Source organism: Cydia amplana, chromosome Z (genome assembly GCF_948474715.1).
Source record: "Cydia amplana chromosome Z, ilCydAmpl1.1, whole genome shotgun sequence".
NCBI classification, from domain to species: Eukaryota; Metazoa; Arthropoda; class Insecta; order Lepidoptera; family Tortricidae; genus Cydia; species Cydia amplana.
The window spans coordinates 17,844,182-17,870,471 of NC_086096.1; the positions used below are offsets into that span (position 1 = coordinate 17,844,182).

Here is a 26,290-nt window from a genome sequence, read left to right on the forward strand (position 1 = left end):
TATAAATGACTAATTGAGGAAAATTATCTAGGCCTTTTTTGGCTTTGTAATGATGCAACATCAATAGGCTTCTAAAAGGTACCTATCTATTCTATGATTTCTATTACATATTTTTTGCGTTTCATTTATTATTACTGTATAACATTTTAAGTCTTCAAAGTTGAGCTTACAAATGATACTTGTCCAGATGATAAGGTAAAAAATATATGGACCTATTCGGTAAAACGAACATTGCTTCAAAGGGGCGTTACTGTACTCTTATATTATTAGGTAAAGGAAAAATCAATAAATTTATCACATATTTAAAAAAGGTACTTACAATGTTTATTTTTCAGGGAAGCAGTCATGGAAAGATTTCCTTTGAAGTCTACAACACCTAAAATGAGCACAACATATCAGTCTGTGTACAAAAAGGTACCAATTTTAATTTTACTAATTGTTGTTGTTCTCTGTCCTAGGGCACCCCGGAGGTGCATAGGGCCCCCACAAGATTCTTCCACGCCTTCCTGTCTTGAGCAACCGTCTTGGCCTCATTCCAGCTCAGTCTTACGGCTGTCAGCTCGTTCTCTATGCTGCGCCTACAGCTCGCTTTCCGCCCTGAGGCCGCCACTCGAACGCGATACTGGCGTTGTTCACAGCTCCTCTTCGCAGGGTATGTCCGATCCATCTCCACTTCCGCAGTGCTACTTCTTGGGCGATCGGAGGTTGTCAGCACATACTCCACAAATCCTCATTTCTTATAGTCTTCAGCCAGAATATGCAGAGGAGGGATCGACTGGAGGGACAATTTTTCTTTTATTACTTTGTACCGCCGCCTGCACTAGTAGGCGCCACGCTAGAGGTCGCTACCGTCGCTGGCGTCGCCATGACTATCACTCCGGCGTCCGCCGTTTCAGCCGTTAACGCCAATTTTACCGCTTGATCAAAAGTTAATGTTGTCTGTTGCAGCAGTTGCTTTTGTATATCTTTATCACGAATGCCACAAATCGGTAAAATTGCACTCTATAGCCAATTTACGCAAACTAGCCACATACTCTTTTATATTTTCACTCCTCGATTGACACCTCGTATGAAACTTATACGATTGCACTATCTCATTTTGTTTTGGATTAAAATGATCGTCTAACGTGGTCTTTACCGTTGTATAGGTTATGTCTGTGATCTTTTTCGGTGAAATTAACGACTCAACGAGATCATATAAATCACGACCACAAACTGCAAAGAAATTCGCCTTTTTTAACTCATCCGTCTGAATACTATTCGCGAGCAAACAATAGTCGAACCTATTCACGTAATTTTTCCAATTGTCTTTGTCCATATGAAATTCACAAAATTTGACCGCCACACAATTTATTCACCACACTAAATAACACTTTTAAACATTCAAACACTATGTTTAATGCACTTTTAGTCTATTTCCGAATTAAATCCCGTCGCCAGAATGTTACGTACGTGCTGGCTAGAACCGAACTGGGGGTACCCGCAGATCTTCTTATCTACCCACACATGTCAATATATAACAATTACTACTTATTGAAATTATTATTACTTATTGGCATACACCTGTAGCTTGTGTGTTAGCCCCTTTGTCACTCTCCACGTCTCACAGCGGAAAAGCAGCACAGACTTGACTATGGATTCGAAGAGGGAGATTTTACCGCGGCAAGTGAGAATACACTTGGGCAAATGCAGCTTTTGCCTTCTTAATTCTGCTGTCTTCGTCTGCACCTCCCCAACATCTTAGTGTACTGCCGAGATATACAAACATTACAAACATGGAGACTAATTCAAGGCGATTGTTTTTTAGCAATACATTTTTTAAACTGATACAGATCCGGACAGGGAAACGCGGTTATCACCCTGGTGCGGAGTGTTAACCGCATTAGCAGTGATATTGCTCTATTGTCCTTTGGATATTACAAACTATAAAATAATACGAGTAGTAGATTGAATAAATTTGAGGGTAAACTATTTTCGACCCCTTCGATTGGAAAATTAAGTAGTAGTAATATTTTTAGATAAAACTTTTATTATAAATGCGTCGTTGCGTGAAATAATATAACTTGAACCATCCAAACATCTATAGTTCGTTTTTTTTTAGCATTAGAAATAAGGTAAACTATCTTGATGTGTCTTTTTGAAAAACACATTTTAAAAATAAGTTACGGTAAATATGTAACAATTATGAATCTAATACGATCTTTTATAGTCTTCTGCTTTCATAAGTAATAGTTATTGATTTCAAAAAAGTGTTTTTCAATTAAAAGACATGTCAAAATCGCTTACCTTCTTTCAAGTTCTTTCTAATGCTAAAAAAAACGAACTTATATAGGTATGTAAGATATTATTTTTAGTAGGTAATTATTTTTCGATTTAAATTAACTTGTAGTCACTCGGAGACCTGTATAAAAGGCCTTTAATTCCATTGTATGTATTTTGAATATTTATTGACTTTATTTGTTTTGGCAAGTTTTTATTCCTAATGGTCGGCTAATTATATAATATTGGAATATTTAAGGGAAAAAGTTAGTTGACCGTTTTGGTGGATTATTCGTCAGCTAAAGGTGCATGGTTAGATTACCTAGTTGGGCAGTTATGGTATGATCAAATTTGAAAATTGCGATAAGTCGCAAGATTTAGACTTCAAAAGTTCGCTTAACGTACGCTTGTACTGAATAAACAGAATGACCCTTTAACTTAAAACTTACGCACCGTAAAAATATCATACTTTTTGATGTCGTTTTCTTTCAAATTGAGAGGAATACATGCAGTAAAAATATTATTTCCTTCGTATTTGGGTACCAACCGTTCCTCATTCACTGTAAATATGTACCCGGAAAACACACAGAAACTGTAACTACAGCGGATGAAATAGATTTTTCACCACATCAGCTCGGAAAGGCTTACTTTGCACTTCAAAAACCGATAGCAAAGTTGCATTTTATTCACATGTGAGGCAAAGTAATCAAATGCAAATTTTGAGTTGTTTTCTTATGTTTGCTGGTAGAATTGACTTTTAAATGATGATTTTGGATGATAAATACTTAATAACATTCATTTGGTTTGATTTTGTTTGATATTTTACATTTAATAAATTGCTTCCGGTTGGTGTGGTACAAAATTTTGTGTTTCACTCGGGGGAAAATTTTGTTTAACCCTCGTGCTTTGAAACCCTCGCAACGCTCAAGATTCCATTTTTCGAACTACTCGCTACGCTCGTGGTTCAATTCTGGAATCTTTCGCTTGCTCGGGTATCAATATCAGTGTTGGCCGAACGTTAATCCCAATTACCATTAAAAATTAACCATTGAAAAGGTTAATTCGAATTAACCATTAACCATTGAAGGAAAATTAATTGTCAATTCGCATTAACATCAATTTGCATTAATATTAATTTATTTCGAACCATTAAAAATTAAAAAGAATTAATGGTTAATGCTTCACAAACCATTAAAAATTAAATCAATTTTTAATGACAATTAAAAATATTATTGATAATTATCAATTAACAAAAATATATCGTAATTTTATAAAGGCGCCCGTAATTTTTATCTAGCTAGTGGACCTCAGGTTTGGTGCAACATAGAAACACGCCGTTTGGTCATCCGACTCGTCTTGATGAGCACTTGGGAGACCAGTACCCAAGATAGAGCTGATGCTGAACCCTGGGTGTACCTAGTGGAATTCAGGTTTGGTGCAACATACACACACGCCGTTTAGGCTATTCGACTCGTCACAATGAGCACTTGGGAGAGCAGTACCCAAGATGGAGCTGATGCTGAACCCTGGCTGTACCTAGTGGAACTCAGGTTTGGTGCAACATAGACACACGCCGTTTAGGCTATTCGACTCGTCACAATGAGCACTTGGGAGAGCAGTACCCAAGATGGAGCTGATGCTGAACCTTGGCTGTACCTAGTGGAACTCAGGTTTGGTGCAACATAGACACACGCCGTTTTGGTCATCCGACTCGTCTTGATGAGCACTTGGGAGAGCAGTACCCAAGATAGAGCTGATGCTGAACCCTGGCAGTACCTAATGGAACTCAGGTTTGGTGCAACATAGACAAACGCCGTTTTAGTCATCCGACTCGTCTTGATGAGCACTTGGGAGAGCAGTACCCAAGATAGAGCTGATGCTGAACCCTGGCAGTACCTAATGGAACTCAGGTTTGGTGCAACATAGACAAACGCCGTTTCGGTCATCCGACTTGTCTTGATGAGCACTTGGGAGAGCAGTATCCAAGATAGAGCTGATGCTGAACCCTGGCAGTACCTAATGGAACTCAGGTTTGGTGTAACATAGACAAACGCCGGTTTGGTCATCCGACTCGTCTTGATGAGCACTTGGGAGAGCAGTACCCAAGATAGAGCTGATGCTGAACCCTGGCAGTACCTAATGGAACTCAGGTTTGGTGCAACGTAGACAAACGCCGTTTTGGTCATCCGACTCGTCTTGATGAGCACTTGGGAGAGCAGTACCCAAGATAGAGCTGATGCTGAACCCTGGCAGTACCTAGTGGAACTCAGGTTTGGTGCAACATAGACACACGCCGTTTTGGTCATCCGACTCGTCTTGATGAGCACTTGGGAGAGCAGTACCCAAGATTGAGCTGATGCTGAACCCTGGCAGTACCTAATGGAACTCAGGTTTGGTGCAACATAGACAAACGCCGTTTTGGTCATCCGACTCGTCTTGATGAGCACTTGGGAGAGCAGTGCCCAAGATAGAGCTGATACTAAACCCTGGCAGTACCTAATGGAACTCAGGTCTGGTGCAACATAGACAAACGCCGTTTTGGTCATCCGACTCGTCTTGATGAGCACTTGGGAGAGCAGTACCCAAGATAGAGCTGATGCTGAACCCTGGCAGTACCTAGTGGAACTCAGGTTTGGTGCAACATAGACAAACGCCGTTTTAGTCATCCGACTCGTCTTGATGAGCACTTGGGAGAGCAGTACCCAAGATAGAGCTGATGCTGAACCCTGGCAGTACCTAATGGAACTCAGGCTTGGTGCAACATAGACAAACGCCGTTTTGGTCATCCGACTCGTCTTGATGAGCACTTGGGAGAGCAGTACCCAAGATAGAGCTGATGCTGAACCCTGGCAGTACCTAGTGGAACTCAGGTTTGGTGCAACATAGACAAACGCCGTTTTAGTCATCCGACTCGTCTTGATGAGCACTTGGGAGAGCAGTACCCAAGATAGAGCTGATGCTGAACCCTGGCAGTACCTAATGGAACTCAGGTTTGGTGCAACATAGACAAACGCCGGTTTGGTCATCCGACTCGTCTTGATGAGCACTTGGGAGAGCAGTACCCAAGATAGAGCTGATGCTGAACCCTGGCAGTACCTAATGGAACTCAGGTTTGGTGCAACATAGACAAACGCCGTTTTGGTCATCCGACTCGTCTTGATGAGCACTTGGGAGAGCAGTATCCAAGATAGAGCTGATGCTGAACCCTGGCAGTACCTAATGGAACTCAGGTTTGGTGCAACATAGACAAACGCCGGTTTGGTCATCCGACTCGTCTTGATGAGCACTTGGGAGAGCAGTACCCAAGATAGAGCTGATGCTGAACCCTGGCAGTACCTAATGGAACTCAGGTTTGGTGCAACATAGACAAACGCCGTTTTGGTCATCCGACTCGTCTTGATGAGCACTTGGGAGAGCAGTACCCAAGATAGAGCTGATGCTGAACCCTGGCAGTACCTAGTGGAACTCAGGTTTGGTGCAACATAGACACACGCCGTTTTGGTCATCCGACTCGTCTTGATGAGCGCTTGGGAGAGCAGTACCCAAGATTGAGCTGATGCTGAACCCTGGCAGTACCTAATGGAACTCAGATTTGGTGCAACATAGACAAACGCCGTTTTGGTCATCCGACTCGTCTTGATGAGCACTTGGGAGAGCAGTACCCAAGATAGAGCTGATGCTGAACCCTGGCTGTACTTAGTGGACCTCAGGTTTGGTGCAACATAGACAAACGCCGTTTTGGTCATCCGACTCGTCTTAATGAGCACTTGGGAGAGCAGTACCCAAGATAGAGCTGATGCTGAACCCTGGCAGTACCTAATGGAACTCAGGTTTGGTGCAACGTAGACAAACGCCGTTTTGGTCATCCGACTCGTCTTGATGAGCACTTGGGAGAGCAGTACCCAAGATAGAGCTGATGCTGAACCCTGGCAGTACCTAGTGGAACTCAGGTTTGGTGCAACATAGACACACGCCGTTTTGGTCATCCGACTCGTCTTGATGAGCACTTGGGAGAGCAGTACCCAAGATTGAGCTGATGCTGAACCCTGGCAGTACCTAATGGAACTCAGGTTTGGTGCAACATAGACAAACGCCGTTTTGGTCATCCGACTCGTCTTGATGAGCACTTGGGAGAGCAGTGCCCAAGATAGAGCTGATGCTAAACCCTGGCAGTACCTAATGGAACTCAGGTCTGGTGCAACATAGACAAACGCCGTTTTGGTCATCCGACTCGTCTTGATGAGCACTTGGGAGAGCAGTACCCAAGATAGAGCTGATGCTGAACCCTGGCAGTACCTAGTGGAACTCAGGTTTGGTGCAACATAGACAAACGCCGTTTTAGTCATCCGACTCGTCTTGATGAGCACTTGGGAGAGCAGTACCCAAGATAGAGCTGATGCTGAACCCTGGCAGTACCTAATGGAACTCAGGCTTGGTGCAACATAGACAAACGCCGTTTTGGTCATCCGACTCGTCTTGATGAGCACTTGGGAGAGCAGTACCCAAGATAGAGCTGATGCTGAACCCTGGCAGTACCTAGTGGAACTCAGGTTTGGTGCAACATAGACAAACGCCGTTTTAGTCATCCGACTCGTCTTGATGAGCACTTGGGAGAGCAGTACCCAAGATAGAGCTGATGCTGAACCCTGGCAGTACCTAATGGAACTCAGGTTTGGTGCAACATAGACAAACGCCGGTTTGGTCATCCGACTCGTCTTGATGAGCACTTGGGAGAGCAGTACCCAAGATAGAGCTGATGCTGAACCCTGGCAGTACCTAATGGAACTCAGGTTTGGTGCAACATAGACAAACGCCGTTTTGGTCATCCGACTCGTCTTGATGAGCACTTGGGAGAGCAGTACCCAAGATTGAGCTGATGCTGAACCCTGGCAGTACCTAATGGAACTCAGGTTTGGTGCAACATAGACAAACGCCGTTTTGGTCATCCGACTCGTCTTGATGAGCACTTGGGAGAGCAGTGCCCAAGATAGAGCTGATGCTAAACCCTGGCAGTACCTAATGGAACTCAGGTCTGGTGCAACATAGACAAACGCCGTTTTGGTCATCCGACTCGTCTTGATGAGCACTTGGGAGAGCAGTACCCAAGATAGAGCTGATGCTGAACCCTGGCAGTACCTAGTGGAACTCAGGTTTGGTGCAACATAGACAAACGCCGTTTTAGTCATCCGACTCGTCTTGATGAGCACTTGGGAGAGCAGTACCCAAGATAGAGCTGATGCTGAACCCTGGCAGTACCTAATGGAACTCAGGCTTGGTGCAACATAGACAAACGCCGTTTTGGTCATCCGACTCGTCTTGATGAGCACTTGGGAGAGCAGTACCCAAGATAGAGCTGATGCTGAACCCTGGCAGTACCTAGTGGAACTCAGGTTTGGTGCAACATAGACAAACGCCGTTTTAGTCATCCGACTCGTCTTGATGAGCACTTGGGAGAGCAGTACCCAAGATAGAGCTGATGCTGAACCCTGGCAGTACCTAATGGAACTCAGGTTTGGTGCAACATAGACAAACGCCGGTTTGGTCATCCGACTCGTCTTGATGAGCACTTGGGAGAGCAGTACCCAAGATAGAGCTGATGCTGAACCCTGGCAGTACCTAATGGAACTCAGGTTTGGTGCAACATAGACAAACGCCGTTTTGGTCATCCGACTCGTCTTGATGAGCACTTGGGAGAGCAGTATCCAAGATAGAGCTGATGCTGAACCCTGGCAGTACCTAATGGAACTCAGGTTTGGTGCAACATAGACAAACGCCGGTTTGGTCATCTGACTCGTCTTGATGAGCACTTGGGAGAGCAGTACCCAAGATAGAGCTGATGCTGAACCCTGGCAGTACCTAATGGAACTCAGGTTTGGTGCAACATAGACAAACGCCGTTTTGGTCATCCGACTCGTCTTGATGAGCACTTGGGAGAGCAGTACCCAAGATAGAGCTGATGCTGAACCCTGGCAGTACCTAGTGGAACTCAGGTTTGGTGCAACATAGACACACGCCGTTTTGGTCATCCGACTCGTCTTGATGAGCGCTTGGGAGAGCAGTACCCAAGATTGAGCTGATGCTGAACCCTGGCAGTACCTAATGGAACTCAGATTTGGTGCAACATAGACAAACGCCGTTTTGGTCATCCGACTCGTCTTGATGAGCACTTGGGAGAGCAGTACCCAAGATAGAGCTGATGCTGAACCCTGGCTGTACTTAGTGGAACTCAGGTTTGGTGCAACATAGACAAACGCCGTTTTGGTCATCCGACTCGTCTTAATGAGCACTTGGGAGAGCAGTACCCAAGATAGAGCTAATGCTGAACCCTGGCTGTACCTAGTGGAACTCAGGTTTGGTGCAACATAGACAAACGCCGTTTTGGTCATCCGTCACATCTTGACGAGCACTTGGGAGAGCAGTACCCAAGATAGAGCTGATGCTGAACCCTGGCTATACCTAGTGGAACTCAGGTTTGGTGCAACATAGGCCCACGCTATTTAGGTCATCCGTCAGGGTTCAGCATCAGCTCTATCTTGGGTACTGCTCTCCCAAGTGCTCGTCAAGATGTGACGGATGACCAAAACGGCGTTTGTCTATGTTGCACCAAACCTGAGTTCCACTAGGTACAGCCAGGGTTCAGCATTAGCTCTATCTTGGGTACTGCTCTCCCAAGTGCTCATTAAGACGAGTCGGATGACCAAAACGGCGTTTGTCTATGTTGCACCAAACCTGAGTTCCACTAAGTACAGCCAGGGTTCAGCATCAGCTCTATCTTGGGTACTGCTCTCCCAAGTGCTCATCAAGACGAGTCGGATGACCAAAACGGCGTTTGTCTATGTTGCACCAAATCTGAGTTCCATTAGGTACTGCCAGGGTTCAGCATCAGCTCAATCTTGGGTACTGCTCTCCCAAGCGCTCATCAAGACGAGTCGGATGACCAAAACGGCGTGTGTCTATGTTGCACCAAACCTGAGTTCCACTAGGTACTGCCAGGGTTCAGCATCAGCTCTATCTTGGGTACTGCTCTCCCAAGTGCTCATCAAGACGAGTCGGATGACCAAAACGGCGTTTGTCTATGTTGCACCAAACCTGAGTTCCATTAGGAACTGCCAGGGTTCAGCATCAGCTCTATCTTGGGTACTGCTCTCCCAAGTGCTCATCAAGACGAGTTGGATGACCAAACCGGCGTTTGTCTATGTTGCACCAAACCTGAGTTCCATTAGGTACTGCCAGGGTTCAGCATCAGCTCTATCTTGGATACTGCTCTCCCAAGTGCTCATCAAGACGAGTCGGATGACCAAAACGGCGTTTGTCTATGTTGCACCAAACCTGAGTTCCATTAGGTACTGCCAGGGTTCAGCATCAGCTCTATCTTGGGTACTGCTCTCCCAAGTGCTCATCAAGACGAGTCGGATGACCAAACCGGCGTTTGTCTATGTTGCACGAAACCTGAGTTCCATTAGGTACTGCCAGGGTTCAGCATCAGCTCTATCTTGGGTACTGCTCTCCCAAGTGCTCATCAAGACGAGTCGGATGACTAAAACGGCGTTTGTCTATGTTGCACCAAACCTGAGTTCCACTAGGTACTGCCAGGGTTCAGCATCAGCTCTATCTTGGGTACTGCTCTCCCAAGTGCTCATCAAGACGAGTCGGATGACCAAAACGGCGTTTGTCTATGTTGCACAAAGCCTGAGTTCCATTAGGTACTGCCAGGGTTCAGCATCAGCTCTATCTTGGGTACTGCTCTCCCAAGTGCTCATCAAGACGAGTCGGATGACTAAAACGGCGTTTGTCTATGTTGCACCAAACCTGAGTTCCACTAGGTACTGCCAGGGTTCAGCATCAGCTCTATCTTGGGTACTGCTCTCCCAAGTGCTCATCAAGACGAGTCGGATGACCAAAACGGCGTTTGTCTATTTTGCACCAGACCTGAGTTCCATTAGGTACTGCCAGGGTTTAGCATCAGCTCTATCTTGGGCACTGCTCTCCCAAGTGCTCATCAAGACGAGTCGGATGACCAAAACGGCGTTTGTCTATGTTGCACCAAACCTGAGTTCCATTAGGTACTGCCAGGGTTCAGCATCAGCTCAATCTTGGGTACTGCTCTCCCAAGTGCTCATCAAGACGAGTCGGATGACCAAAACGGCGTGTGTCTATGTTGCACCAAACCTGAGTTCCACTAGGTACTGCCAGGGTTCAGCATCAGCTCTATCTTGGGTACTGCTCTCCCAAGTGCTCATCAAGACGAGTCGGATGACCAAAACGGCGTTTGTCTATGTTGCACCAAACCTGAGTTCCATTAGGTACTGCCAGGGTTCAGCATCAGCTCTATCTTGGGTACTGCTCTCCCAAGTGCTCATCAAGACGAGTCGGATGACCAAACCGGCGTTTGTCTATGTTACACCAAACCTGAGTTCCATTAGGTACTGCCAGGGTTCAGCATCAGCTCTATCTTGGATACTGCTCTCCCAAGTGCTCATCAAGACGAGTCGGATGACCAAAACGGCGTTTGTCTATGTTGCACCAAACCTGAGTTCCATTAGGTACTGCCAGGGTTCAGCATCAGCTCTATCTTGGGTACTGCTCTCCCAAGTGCTCATCAAGACGAGTCGGATGACTAAAACGGCGTTTGTCTATGTTGCACCAATCCTGAGTTCCATTAGGTACTGCCAGGGTTCAGCATCAGCTCTATCTTGGGTACTGCTCTCCCAAGTGCTCATCAAGACGAGTCGGATGACCAAAACGGCGTGTGTCTATGTTGCACCAAACCTGAGTTCCACTAGGTACAGCCAAGGTTCAGCATCACTTCCATCTTGGGTATTGCTCTCCCAAGTGCTCATTGTGACGAGTCGAATAGCCTAAACGGCGTGTGTCTATGTTGCACCAAACTTGAGTTCCAGTAGGTACCTACTGCCAGGTTTCAGGGTCATTTTGCTGTCTCATTTTAAAATATCACGACCTGATAATTCACTGAAGCTTGTATTCATATGCTTATTTTTAATTTTAATACCTAGCTCCAAGTTTCTAAGCAATAGTAACATTAATTATTAGTTTATGAAAAAATTGATTTAATTGCATTAAACGTTAATTTAGATTGACAATCAATGTAATTAAACGTCTCAAAATTCAATTCTAATTAACTTAATTTAAATTGATGCGTAATGCAATTGACTAATTGCGGATTTAATGGTTAATGGAAATGATTAATTGTTAATTAGAATTACACATTACGGCCAACACTGATCAATATTATCACGAGCGGTTAAACAACAACTTTGCCCCCTTGTAAAACAAATAACTATTTTATAGGTAGTAATAAAAAATATTCGAAACCTGAGCGGCTGAATATTCGAATATCAAAACAGGTCGCATATTCGACTAATTCGAATTGCAAGTCCTAATTATAGGGCATTTTTACACAAACTGACTAAGCCCCACGGTGTAAGCTCAAGAAAGCTTGTGTTGTACTACTCAAACAACGATATGTATAATATACAAATACCAAAATAGATAGGAAACAACCTGACTCAGGAACAAATATATGTGCTCATCACACAAATAAATGCCCTTACTGGGATTCGAACCCAGGACCGCGGCTTCACAGGCAGGGTCACTAACTCACTAGGCCAGACCGGTCGTCAAAGCCGGACGACAAACACGCCTAAACAAAAGTATGTAATAGGTATTTAAAGTGATTTAAAGAGATATTTTTGATATTTTTAATCGGCCTTTGTTTTGAGTTCTGGTCTTCCAACAGTTATAGGTACAACAGTATTCAAAAAGATATTGTACCCACTAAATTAGTGCGTGGCAACGTGTGATTGAAGTAATTTGCTTGGACTATATAATTATGATTATTATGAATATATCCCTAAATCTAAAAAAGTGTAAGTGGTGTGTACTGACCATGAAACTATAAAACGGAGGGTGTATACACCTCCTTTTTGGAAAGAATATAGCGTTAATTAATAAAATTTAATGTAGTACATATAAAATCGTATTAAAATCGGAGTAGGTAATTGAATAATTCAGCGGATAGATAATAATATGTAATGAATAGTACTTATACCTATTTTATAAAACGATTTGTGTCATTTGTGTTTACTACACATAGGTAACAGTATGCAGTGTATCGTACCAAGATATTGGCGAGGGCCGCGCGGCGCCTGGAGGGGTTATTGATTTTTCCCGCCCTCGCTTTTCATTCAAGGAAATTGCGTTCCATATGCACCGCCTTGTTGGTGATTGTACCTACTTATAAAAATTACGACAGTATTGATGTGCTTTCAGAAACGAATAATATAAGAATATAAGTGATTGTGTTGTGTAGGGGCCGGGCTTACGAAAATTCAAGTAAGTGCTGACCGGCTCTTAACTCTTTATTTTTGTCGTTTACAAATTCAACTGCATTTGTGTTGTTCTACTGTCTGATGCGCAATATTGATGATTAAAAAGCATTTTCGTATTGAAAAATCGTGAGGCTAATACGAGTAATTTTGTTTTTCTTAATACGTGTATTACGTGTGTGACTTCTCTACGTGCCTTCTTAAATATACCTACGTCTTTTGAGTGCAATAAAAATACTCATTAGCAGTCTGTAAGTTATTTGGCTTAATTTTATAAAGAAATTAATAGTCATCCTGGTTCAATGTTAATAATGGAGGATGGTTTTTTCAGGCTTTAGGTTAGTTTTCGTTCATGTCGTCTCGGATATGGGTGAATACGGTATCGATGCAGTCAGTATAATGCCCTGAACACAAATATATGAGATGACAAGCGCGAAAGTAGTGGGGGTAGTTGCTGTGACGTCATAAAGTCGGCAGTACAAACTTTTTTTATTTTCGTTTAAACATACCATGTGGGGTACCAAATGAAAGGGCTTTGTGAGTAGATCACAAATATATAACATATTGTAACATTTTCAATGCTTGGTCTAACAAATTATTAGAAAACGTTTAAAAATTTCACAATCCACAGTTGACTTCTAACTGCTCTAAATTGAAAATGGCTGAATGGATTAGTCCAAAATACCTACCAAGTGACTCTGAATATCCTCTAAGTAATGTTAAAAAATAAATAACCAGATATAGCAAAAAATATGAAAAGGACATCAAGTTGAAAAAAAGTATAATTGTCTGTTACATTAAACTATTATTAAAACAAACAAAAAAAACCGACAGTTTACATATATTTTTGAAATGGTCTTTTCACTAGCTTTCATTTGGGTTTTTTTTTCATCATTTCATCGGGCTTTTTGTTTGTTTTAATAATAGTTGCAGTTTAATGTAACAGAAAACTATACTTTTTCAACTTGATGTACTTTTCTTATTTTTTGATACATCTGATTAATTATTTTTTAACATTACGTAGAGGATATTCACAGTCACTTGGTATATATTTTGGACTAATCCATTCAGCCATTTTCAATTTAGAGCAGTTAGAAGTCAACTGTGGATTGTGAAATTTTTAAACGTTTTCTAATAATTTGTTAGACCAAGTATTGAAAATGTTACAGTATGTTATATATTTGTGATCTACTCACAAAGCCCTTTCATTTGGTACCCCACATGGTATGTTTAAACGTAAATAAAAAAAAAGTTTGTACTGCCGACTTTATGACGTCACAGCAACTACCCCCACCACTTTCGCGCTTGTCATCTCATATATTTGGGTTCAGGGCATTACACTGAATGCATTGATACCATATTCACCCATATCCGAAACGACATGAGCGAAAATCGATTTCTAGAAGACTTTTCTTTCGCTGGCCGGGCCACTATACGACTACAGCATAAGTAGTTGTTATTTTAGAACTAGGTACCTCTAGCCCAGCATTCAAGGAAGATCTCATACTTTGTCGTTGGTGACAAGTGTGACAACAGACTGGATGCCGCGCATAGACAATGGAGTGGTCGCAAACGGGCAAATCCGCTGCTCTATAGTCTATATCTGTATCCAAGTGTTGTGCGTTTCGTCAAGAGATGTGCGAGGATGTGTTGCGAGGGATGTGGTTTTAGGAACCAATAGAATCACTGCACGCTGAGCGAGGTTCTTGGTTCTTAACAAACACATCCCTCACAACGCGTCCTCGTACAGTATCGCTGGTCGAAACGCACCCTTATACTGTTAGTGACTTGTTTAGTGCATGTCGGGCTTAACAGATTGTATGTTGTGGCAGGGGTCGAGCGGCAGGAATGGGGCCGGCCTGGGTGCGGGCGGGGCCGACGAGCTGGTAGAGATCGCGGCGACGCGGCCGGCCCACGGCGACAGCGCGCCCACCAGCCACGGCACTTTCCAACTCTACGAGCACGGCGCCAGGAACAACCAGCCGGACAATACTCCCAACTGTAAATATTATACCTTTTCATGCGCCTTAAGGGGCCCACAGATTAACAGTCCGCCGGACGGTATCGGCCTGTCAGTTGTTCGGAACTGTCAAAATTTTGTTCTAACTGACAGGCCGACACGGTCCGGCGGACTGTTAATCAGTGGGCCCCTTAATGAAGTTTATGAAGTATGAACATTAATGATGATTTGCTCGCCAGGCCTCGGTAACAGCTGTTCACTTTACTGGTCACGTGGGTTAACACTAACAATGCTTAGGTACTTTCAGGAAAATGACTACCTGTTTCCAAGCTAAGTACTGTCAAGTCATAAATCCAAAAAAAATGGCAAGCATGTAGTTTCATTCATATATTCTGATTGAATGAAGCAATTTTAACCGATTAATAAACTGCATGATACGATGCCACATAATTAGTTCAATCTATTGTTTTCTGTTGTAGCTTGCATTGCTCAATATTTTGGCGAATCTACTGGTAAGCACTGGTTTGCTAATAAGTTAAGTGATATTACTTAATCTATATATATAAATGCGTGTGTCCTGACTGACTAATCAACCACTACAAGTAAACAAATCGACACTCCAATATGTAGGTATACTGACAACCTTCACATCACTATAGATATCGAAGTTTCGGGCTAGATAAGATAAGCAGTTAGTAGAATCGGCTAATACCCTAAGACCTAAACTAAATGATTAGTGCTTGTGTTTTCGACGTGTTACGGAGTGGGTAGTCCAAATGGAATCTCGACAATTCGCTAACGAAGACACCGAGCCACTGGTCGTTGAAAGAGATCCTGAATGTAGGTAATATTGAATTTATTACGTATCCACAAATATATCATATGCACTTACTTCCATATCATCAAGCACTTATCAGTGAAGAGAACAACAAGGTAGAAGTAGTCTAGGCTACACGCCCACTCTGTAGCCAAAACACTATTATTGAATTGACCGATTATAATATTGCAAAAGTAAATAAAGTGATATATAGGTACTCGTATTTAGTAAGCAAACGTTTTATGCATAATAAGTGTTGTAAATTATCCTCCAACTTGGTTTCAGTATTAATGGTCGTTTTTTAAAAAACCGGCCAAGTGCGAGTCGGACTCGCCCACGGAGGGTTCCGCACCATCAACAAAAAATAGAGCCAAACAAGCAAAAAAAAAACCAAACAAAAAAACGGTCACCCATCCAAGTACTGACCCCGCCCGACGTTGCTTAACTTCGGTCAAAAATCACGTTTGTTGTATGGGAGCCCCGCTTAAATCTTTATTTTATTCTGTTTTTAGTATTTGTTGTTATAGCGGCAACAGAAATACATAATCTGTGAAAATTTCAACTGTCTAGCTATCACGGTTCGTGAGATACAGCCTGGTGACAGACGGACGGACGGACGGACGGACGGACGGACGGACGGACGGAAGGACGGACGGACGGACGGACGGACAGCGGAGTCTTAGTAATGGGGTCCCGTTTTTACCCTTTGGGTACGGAACCCTAAAAAGTAAAGTAATGTAATACATTTTTTTAAAGAATTTAATTAGGCAAAAATGTAGTAACTTTACTGATTTAGCACCAAATTGTTACCAGTGCAGTAGTAACAACTGAGAAAAAAAATCCCAGTAACCACAATAAACTTAAATAACCACAATAAGATTAATTTCGTGGTTTGAGTTTTGAGGCCTAAAATAACCAGCCAAGTGCAAGTTCGGACTCGCGCACGAAGGGTTCCGTACTATTACGCAAAAAACGGCAAAAAGTCATTATAGTAGTTTATGCAACAGTGATATAATAAGGGTTCTTAAAATTCAAGGGTCGAAGTTACAAAACGAGACGTAGTCGAGTTTTGTAAAAAAAGACCCGAGAATTTTAAGAACCAATTATGAGCTGTTGCATACATTACTTTTTCTATGACAGCTGCAGCAAAAAAAAAAAAAAAAAAAGAGTTATTATTAAAAAAAAGTTATTATTAAAAAAAAAAGAGTTATTATTAAAAAAAAAAGAGTTATTATTTAAAAAAAAAAGTTATTATTTAAAAAAAATTGAGTTATTATTTAAAAAAAAAAAGAGTTATTATTGTAAATGAAAACATACCTCTTTCAATCAAGATGATCGGAACTTGTATCTTTAAAAAAAATAAAGCAGTTGTATTATACTCATAAGATGACTGCTAGCAGTCATCTTATGAGCCTATAGACAAAGCATTCAAATGACATTGCTTTAGATATCACTGTCAGTCATTTAATTGACACATTTAAGTGCTGGAGTAGAAAAAATATTTATTCTATTCTGTTTTTAGTCATTATATATATTATTATTTATATCTGCCTAGCTATCACGGTTCATGAGATACAGCCTGGTGACAGTCAGACGGATAGAGGGACAGCGGATTCTTAGTAATAGGGTCCCGTTTTACCCTTTGGGTACGGAACCCTAAAAATTGGACTTAATGTTCTTTGTGGCCTAGTTGGGGCGGCAGAGGACGTCCACCAGTGCGCCGACATCTGGATCGGTCTTGAGCTTCCTGCTTAATTTCGCTCCAAGTCTTCGCAATAGCTTTCGCCTATAGCCCCCTCCACACTCGCGTTCGCGGCTTTCCGTCGCCAGGTCTGCTGGCTAAAAAATTATAGAAATGTATTTATCTGTCTGTATGTAGTAAATAAGAACAAAAAACCTATAGGCTCACCCTTTTCTTTTGGGTGCTAGTACTAGTGTAAGACAAAGATAGTATGATGGTCTCTGTCTATGTTTGAAATGAGACAGTCCTTTGACAAACTATACCTAGTGCAGCACTATCACCGCCGCCATAACATAATTATGGCAACACTCAAGTAGCCAAAATTAAAAAGTTTATTTTGACGTTTATGTTACGACGACGTTTGCGTTGCGATTACGACTGTCACTTGCCTTCCTATGTATTAAACAATAGAGATTATCACATGATTATCATTTGTTTTTATTATGATACAAATATTTTATTATAAATTTAAGTGTAGCTAAAATAAGGAACATTTTAAAGGTTTATAGACATTTGAAGTTTTTTTTTCATGTAACGCAGTTTCTTTTTCGGTATCTCGCCCGATTTTCTCGATTGTTAGAGTCTGTTCGGAAAGAGAAGAGACGTGGAATGTATTGGGCCCTATACATTCCACGACTCTTCTCTTTCTGACTCTAACCCTAGATATATTGTTCCAGGGGACGCAGTTATATTTTCTGGAATGCAGGGTAAGTATTTCTTAATATTAATATAATTTGAAGTAAATATTTATTGGTTACTGCTGCTGCAGATTATTTTGTCATAATTTGTTTGTCATTCCAAGAAGAAACTCCATTAAGTAAAAAGTTTTGATAGTTCTTCGGGTTTCCAAATCCGTACACAATGTGAATATCCACTGAATGAGCCAGAGAATAATGCGGCATGGCATATTTTATTTATTACAGTCAATAAAAATTTTGAAGATTTTATCTTGCGTGACAATCAGTAAATGATTACTTCATACAAATGAAAAATACCATTTTAGTGACATCAATTTCAAACTATCAGCCAGTTATCGTGAAGGTAAATAGTTTGCACTCTCGCGATTGAGAACAGAACAAAATTTCGGTAGTGAAACCTTTTTGTAGGATTGATACCAAACTGGCTAATAAGAGTAATAAGTAATAACCATGCAGTTAGTGCGTCTGCATGTAAAATTAGTTGGTGGCTACGTCACGCATTAGGATGTGTTAGAATTGAGATTTTTTTAACTTGTGATTTGTTTTAAATAATTAATATCTCTTAAATTATGGGTTTTTGGACTATATGTTATACAACTTGTGTTGTATAACTTTATATACTCTAATTAGGCTCGAAAATCGTTGGTTTAAATCTTTCGGGTTATTAATGCCAACGGTGTATAGTGCCAAAAGAATAGAAAACTACCAGTATATCAAAAGTGTTGTGTATTTCGTGGTAGCTATCTTCTTATAAAATGTAATATCTATCTATAATGATATTTCATTTTGTCAATCACTTTATTTTGCCACAAAAACTTCTATGTCTGATGATAAACTTATATGTTCATTATGATCCTGCTACAAGAAATAATATGTTAACTTACTTGTTGGTGACTTTCTCTAGGTCACTTTAAAGTCACGTGACCATTCACTCATGTGGTTTTACAATATTATTGCAATTTGTTTGTTGGAAGATAGTTGGAAATACATACCTTTATTCTAACATAACGTACCTGCCTGTTATATTACTTTATGGTATGGTAGCTATTAACTAATGGGTTAGACTCAGCGGTCGGCAACCCGCGGCCCGCGGGCCGCATGCGGCCCGTGAACCTGTCACTTGCGGCCCGCGACCCTCCCTGACTATTTTGTATGTAATATTGACAAACGACAATGTCTAGTCTAGTCATAAATATTAACAAAGTGTGGCCCGCGTCAACTTCGTTACCTACTATGTGGCCCTTGGCTGCTAAAAGGTTGCCGACCGCTGGGTTACACATTAGACAGTTCTTTTTTGCTCTTGATAGAAGTTGGGAAAAATTCTCTGTTCATTTATTTATCTTCAAGTGCATCATATCAACAGATAAATGTTATAGAAATTGTTTTATTAGTAGGCGATGACGATATCCCTGGCATCGGTCAGTATGACGACTTCCACACGATCGACTGGCAGCGTGACATCGCTCGGGACCGCATGCGCCACAGATACATAGTCAAGAAAAGGCAAGACTCAATATGGGACTTAATAAAAGTAATTATACCAACATTATTTTTTTAGAAAATAAATGTCATTTCAAGTAAATGGTTATTTATTGTCAGTTGTCAATAAGCTCATGCTTTCAATTTGCGGAAATTATCTATTACTGACAATGTGGTATCATTTTATTAAAGATGTTATAAATGTGTATAGATGTTAGTAGGAGAGTTGAGGTGAATGATTTTACACACAGTTATATAGAGTTCTAATTGCAAAAAACGTAGTTGGATGATTGAGTTGAGTGTATTCAGTGCGGATTTGCAGTCGTTGCCGTCCTAGACCCCAGGCCCTGTAGCCGCCCCTTTCTCAGCACCCATCACATTGACTACATTTTGTATTATTTCTTGTTCTCATCAGTGAATTTATTTGTCACAATTTGCCACCCCTAATATCTTGCCGCCCTAGGCCCGGTCAAGAAAGTTATTGCTCAATCTTGCAGTTGCTTGTTGATCTTGGTAAAAAATAACACTATTTTTAAAATTGCGCTGTTATTACATGTATGTCATGTTATAATTATGCGTGACCTTGACCCTGGTACCGATACGTACGTATACCGCAGGTTATTATTATGAAAATAATAAGATGTAAAAGCTGGTAACAAGCTTGCTAATATGTTTGTTAGGGCGCACACGACGCGTGGTCGGGCTGGGTGTGCGTGCTGCTGGTGGGCGTGTGCACGGGCGTGGTGGCCGGCGTCATCGACATCGGCGCCTCCTGGATGACGGACCTCAAGTTCGGCATCTGTCCGCAGGCCTTCTGGTTCAATCAAGAACAATGCTGTTGGTCTGACAATGAAACTACATTTGATCATGGAAATTGTTCACAGGTATAAACGTAATAATTAACTACATAGTAACTTGATTTAATTAAAACCATACTGTTATAAAATTAATGCACAACCTTTCATGTCTGTTCCTTGTGCGTATGTTTGATGTAACTAAAAAACAGATATTATGTGTGCCAACTTTCAGTGGGTGACTTGGCCCGAGCTGCTGGGAGGCTCCCGCGAAGGCCCAGGCGCCTACATCGTCAGTTACCTGTTCTACATAGTGTGGTGCCTCATATTCGCGGCTCTCTCAGCGTCGCTCGTGCGCATGTTCGCGCCCTACGCCTGTGGCTCTGGTACGTAATCTGTGGGCGAGGCTCCAATGGTATTAGGTTGCAGAGTGGGCCCTATAGGCTTCCCAAGTGAGCTGTGGCAATGCTTTACGCTTTTTATTTTTCATCTTAGGTTAAGAATTTATTATATGGATATAAAAGTAAAATATAAAAAGGTATACGTTATATATAAAAAAAAATATTTTGTAATATTGTAAATACAGAATTCTAATAAATATTATATTAAACAGACTTACATACATTATAAACCTTAAATTCATATGATTGACAAGTTCATTATTGGCTTATCCTCTATGACTTTTGGCTTATCCACCAGTTTCAATAATTTTGTTAGCAGAGCATTTAATGTGAGTATTAGGATTTACTGTATTTCTTTTAACAAGAGAAAAGTATGACGTTGATGTATAAGTTATCATTGTGGTATTCATGAAACGCGACTCATCCCTACTTACTATTAATACTTTTATATCTGTTATTGCACTTGTAATTTAACTATGTAATTTTTATAGGTATACCTGAAATTAAAACGATTCTCAGTGGTTTCATCATCCGAGGCTACCTCGGCAAGTGGACGCTGATCATAAAGGTCGTGGGCCTGATATTGTCAGTGTCCTCTGGCTTGAGTCTCGGGAAGGAAGGGCCCATGGTGCATATCGCGAGTTGCTTGGGTAAGTGTTGCCAGATTATTGGCATTGGTTCTTTGACGACACTTGTCACTAATGAAACTGAAGTCTATAAGATCATATCGTGCAAGTGTTATTTAAACGTCATAATTTCATACAAGTTTGAAGACCGATCAAATAACGCAATGTAATGAAACTCGCATGCGAGTTCTCGCACCGTCTAACTGAGCCCTTATTTGTCTCAGGTAACATATTGTCATATTTGTTCCCTAAATATGGGCGCAATGAGGCTAAGAAACGTGAGATCCTGTCCGCCGCCGCGGCGGCGGGCGTGTCCGTCGCCTTCGGGGCGCCCATCGGCGGAGTGCTCTTCAGTCTAGAGGAGGTAACCTGATGCATTCATATGTTATTTCACCATAACCAATCATTAGTCGATATTAATCGTGTAACATTATATTGTTTTTCAGGTATCATATTATTTCCCTCTGAAAACGCTGTGGCGCTCGTTCTTCTGCGCCCTGATAGCGGCTTTCATCCTGCGCTCGATCAACCCCTTCGGCAACGAACATTCTGTGCTCTTCTTCGTGGAGTACAATAAACCGTGGATATTCTTCGAGCTGATACCATTTGTTGGGTTGGGGATTATAGGAGTAAGTTAATTAACTCTCCTTACTTTCAATACAACTTTAATAAAAGTGTTTATTGCACTGACTGTAGTATTCCAATTATTTTTAATTGATCTTCTGGTCTTAAGTCACCAGGGCTGACAGGTTAATAAGATTATGGAAACAACACAGTATTTCCCGACTTATGTTCTACTTTTGTGTGGTTCAGGGCTGCATCGCGACGATATTCATAAAGGCGAACCTGTACTGGTGCCGCTACCGCAAGTACTCGAAGCTGGGCCAGTACCCGGTGACGGAGGTGCTGGTGGTGACGCTGGTGACGGCCGTGATCGCGTACCCCAACCGCTACACGCGCATGAACACCAGCCAGCTCATCTACCTGCTCTTCAACCAGTGCGGCATCTCCAACTCCGATCCGCTATGGTCAGTTTTAAATGTTTTCCTTTTTGTCAACATATTTTCTTATTTGGAATGAACTTGACTCATTTCTTTTTATTACTGCACATTGTAAGGCTATCCGCTTATTTAATGATACCTAAAAGATTTCTTCTTATTTGGTTTATGTTTGAACTGATGGCTCACCTAAATTACAGCAATATTAACATGGAATATTAACGATATTATTCATCTTTTTAAGATCCTCATGGCTTTAGTTGGGAGCAAAATGTATGAGTAATTAGACCAAGAAAGTGTAATAAAATTGGTTAGGTTAGGTTAGGTTAGACATATGTTTAAGAATAAATGTTTGCATAAATGCAACGTTACGTGCAGTGACTACAATCGCAACTTCACGGACGTGAACTCTGCCATCGAGAAGGCGGCGGCGGGCCCGGGCGTGTACCAGGCCATCTGGCTGCTGTTCCTGGCGCTGGTGGTGAAGCTGGTCATGACGGTCTTCACCTTCGGCATCAAGGTGCCCTGCGGCCTGTTCATCCCCAGCCTCGCGCTCGGCGCCATCGCCGGCCGCATCGTCGGCATTGGTAAGGGATTGACAAACTTATTAACTTGCCAGAGTTGCCAGGATGTCATTTGTACGCCTACGTAATACATCTAGTAAGCTAGTTTCTTTCTTCGCCGTATTTCTACATAGTGCAGAAAGGGCGCTATGGTGAGACTTGTCAACGAGAGGGGAGTAAAGGCGCGTGCTATACACTAATATATAATGAAATACTTTTGGAGATCAAAACAATGTTAAGAAATTACAAAAACGTAGGCAATAAAATGTCGGTCCGAAAGTCAGGATATTCGGATTTTGCGTTTTGTGTGATCTTTGTAGATGACTATAGTTCGTTTTTTTTAGCATTAGAAATAAGGTAAACAATCATGATGTCTTTTAATTGAAAAACACATTTTAAAAATAAGTTACGGCAAATATGTAATAATTATGAATCTAATACGATCATTTATATTCTTCTGCTTTCATAAGTAATAGATTTTGATTTTTAAAAAGCGTTTTTCAATTAAAAGACATGTCAAGATCGCTTACCTTCTTGCAAGTTCTTTCTAATGCTAAAAAAACGAACTATAGATATGTATGTGTCTGTAACAGGCGTGGAGCAACTGGCGTTAAAGTACTCTAAGATCTGGCTGTTCTCGGGCGAGTGCTCGACGGGCGACGACTGCATCACGCCGGGGCTGTACGCCATGGTGGGCGCCGCCGCCGTGCTCGGCGGCGTCACCAGGATGACAGGTGCGGTGCTTGCCATACATATTATCCACTAGTTTAACGCTGCCACCAATTGGCGACGGCAAAAAAGTTGTCAAAAAGTGTTTAAAATATGGTCACCGCTTTCACCCAATAACCTAGTTCAGCGGTTCTCAATATTTTTTTTTGACTCATTTGACTGAGCCCTTTTGGAAAACGAAATACTTGATGGAACCCTACAATAAAACAATAGTTTTTAGAAGTGTATTTTTTTATTAATAAGCATAATAATTATGCTTATTTTATTATTCTAAATTCTTGCGGAACCCCTGCAGGGGTGTCGCGGAACCCTAGGGTTCCGCGGAACACACTTTGAGAATGGCTGACCTAGTTCATTTTAGATTCCATCAACTCTCAATAGTCTTTACATTTACACCCTGGCGAGTGTAAAGGCGATACCGGTTTATACGCGTTAAAGTACCCGATTCATTTGTCTGTAAGTTTATATTTAGGTCTAAGTAATATAGACATAAATGTGTAATGTGTCAATAAGTTGAATAACAAGTGATGACGTGCGCAGTGTCACTGGTGGTGATAATGTTCGAGCTGACGGGCGGCGTGCGGTACATCGTGCCGCTGATGGCGGCGGCCATGGCGTCCAAGTGGGTGGGCGACGCGCTCGGCAAGCAGGGCATCTACGACGCGCACATCGCGCTCAACGGCTACCCCTTCCTCGACAGCAAGGACGAGTTCCAGCACACCTCGCTCGCCGCTGACGTCATGCAGCCCAAGTAACACCACACACACACACACACTCTTATACATTAACACACACAACATTCTTATTATTAAGGTGTGAGCACCAGTGAGCTGCACGAGCATTTTTGTACACAATATGCTTGTGCCGCACACTGGTGGAATCCTTTAGGTACTTACTAACAATTTTTCGTTACAACATATTGGACTCTTTTGTTCCCGAAGATTAAAGATACTGGAGCTAAATTTAATACAAGAACTAAATTAATGGGAATAATGGGTAAACTATGTCTTTTTTATGCAAAAAAGTGGAGTGTTCTTCGTTGTCTAAAATGTTGGTTCTCTCAAATTTTGGTTTGGCACCAACTTAAAAATCTAAGTAATTACCCGGATGTTTATATTTTTTATTATTATTAGGGATTGATTACTTTTTGGCAGAAATTTACGACGGAATAGGGACAGGACATAGGGATAGGGGTGGGGTACATCAAAATTATTTGTGCTTTTTAGTGCGTCGCTTTTCATTTCATTTTCCACTGCTAGGTTAGTTCACGCTACGCCACTGTGAATGACTAACAGGAACAGGTATCGATTTATCCGTGTGGAAACATAGGTATGGTAGCACCACTTGGTTATTCGTTTATGACGTTATACATGATGTAAACTCGTTGTTTGTTTTGAATAATTTTACGGTTTAGACTCGCTTGTTTTAAGTCACTCGCGCGACATGTTTCGGAGAGCCTAGGTCTCCTTTCTCAAGCACTAACAGTGCGAGCAGCGTTCACGACGGCCGTGTATCGCGTAAATTAGTTTAAATTCGTTGTTTGTGTTGCAGGCGCAACGAGTCGCTGTCGGTGATGACGCAGGACTCGATGACGGTGGAGGACGTGGAGGCGCTGCTGAAGGAGACGGAGCACAACGGCTACCCGGTCGTCGTCTCCAAGGAGTCCCAGTACCTCGTCGGCTTCGTGCTGCGCAGGGATCTCAACCTCGCCATGGGTACTATTACTATACGCTCTCTTACTTCCGAACATAGCCTTGATTAGTTTCAACGTGGTGGTTTCACAAACTTTACCCTATGTAACTTCTAACAGCAGTGGAAATGGACTTTTTTTTTGTTTATTATTTTCCCAAAATTAGTAAACAATTATGTAAGAGATATATTAATCTCGGGCAAAAAGAAAAAAAAAACATGCATTTACGGGTTAAAACACTTTGCTACGTAGGTATCGTTAACAGTACATTTCAATCAAGTGTGAAAAGCGTATGTAGCATCCTTGTATCACAATATAGGTGGTATAATGAAACTTGTGTAATATGTCGTATCAGCCAACGGCCGGCGCATGATGGAGGGCATCACGGGCCAGTCGCTGGTGATGTTCGCGGGCGGCGCGCCGCCGGGCGGCTCGGGCGCGGCCGGACACGCGCCGCCGGGCGGCTCGGGCGCGGCCGGACACGCGCCGCCGGGCGGCTCGGGCGCGGCCGGCCACGCGCCGCCGCCGCTCAACCTGCACCGCATCCTCGACATGGCGCCCATCACCGTCACCGACCAGACGCCCATGGAGACCGTCGTCGACATGTTCCGCAAGCTCGGCCTGCGCCAGACGCTCGTCACGCATAACGGGTCAGTTGCTACCTTCTAATACTGCACTTACACCTTGCCGCCGCCACCGCGTAACGTAAACACTGCCATACCCTCTACTCGTCGTAGCCCTGGTCGTATTCTATTGTGCGCATTGTAATTATTTGTAATTCGTTACAGGCGATTGCTGGGCGTAATCACGAAGAAGGACGTCTTACGCCACGTGAAACAGATGGACAACGAAGATCCTAATTCTGTTTTATTCAATTGATTAAACGAAATAATATAAAGCGACACTCCAACAACGTTTGATCTGCGACCATGAGCCATATATTGACAGTTGGATTACTATTGATAAAATCAATTTTGCTTGTAACAGGTTCAACTAGTATTGTCCAACTAGGAACATTAAAAATAGACCAGGTAATGGTTCCACACAGCAGCAAAGAATAGGAAATTGCTTCGAGCCAATCCGAAATCATAACTTTGCGTTATAAAATTACTATTATCATTGAACAAACACATTGGCTTTGTGTGTTACGGGACACATTAGTTATTTAGTCCGGATTTCACAGATGTCA

General features: G+C 42.1%; 1 protein-coding gene across 1 annotated transcript; it reads left to right on the plus strand.

The window, feature by feature from the left end:
• Nucleotides 1–26,003, plus strand: LOC134660800 (H(+)/Cl(-) exchange transporter 5). The gene is made up of 18 exons (XM_063516597.1): nt 1–78; nt 336–414; nt 14,438–14,606; nt 15,045–15,077; nt 17,801–17,830; nt 19,216–19,352; nt 19,981–20,184; nt 20,330–20,480; nt 20,987–21,145; nt 21,346–21,485; nt 21,568–21,750; nt 21,935–22,149; nt 22,498–22,706; nt 23,276–23,416; nt 23,952–24,162; nt 24,963–25,126; nt 25,457–25,751; nt 25,890–26,003. The coding sequence occupies exons 2-18, from the start codon at nt 346–348 to the stop codon at nt 25,978–25,980; spliced, it is 2,601 nt and encodes an 866-aa protein (XP_063372667.1). The 5' UTR covers nt 1–78; nt 336–345; the 3' UTR covers nt 25,981–26,003.
• Nucleotides 26,004–26,290: the final 287 nt, after the last annotated feature.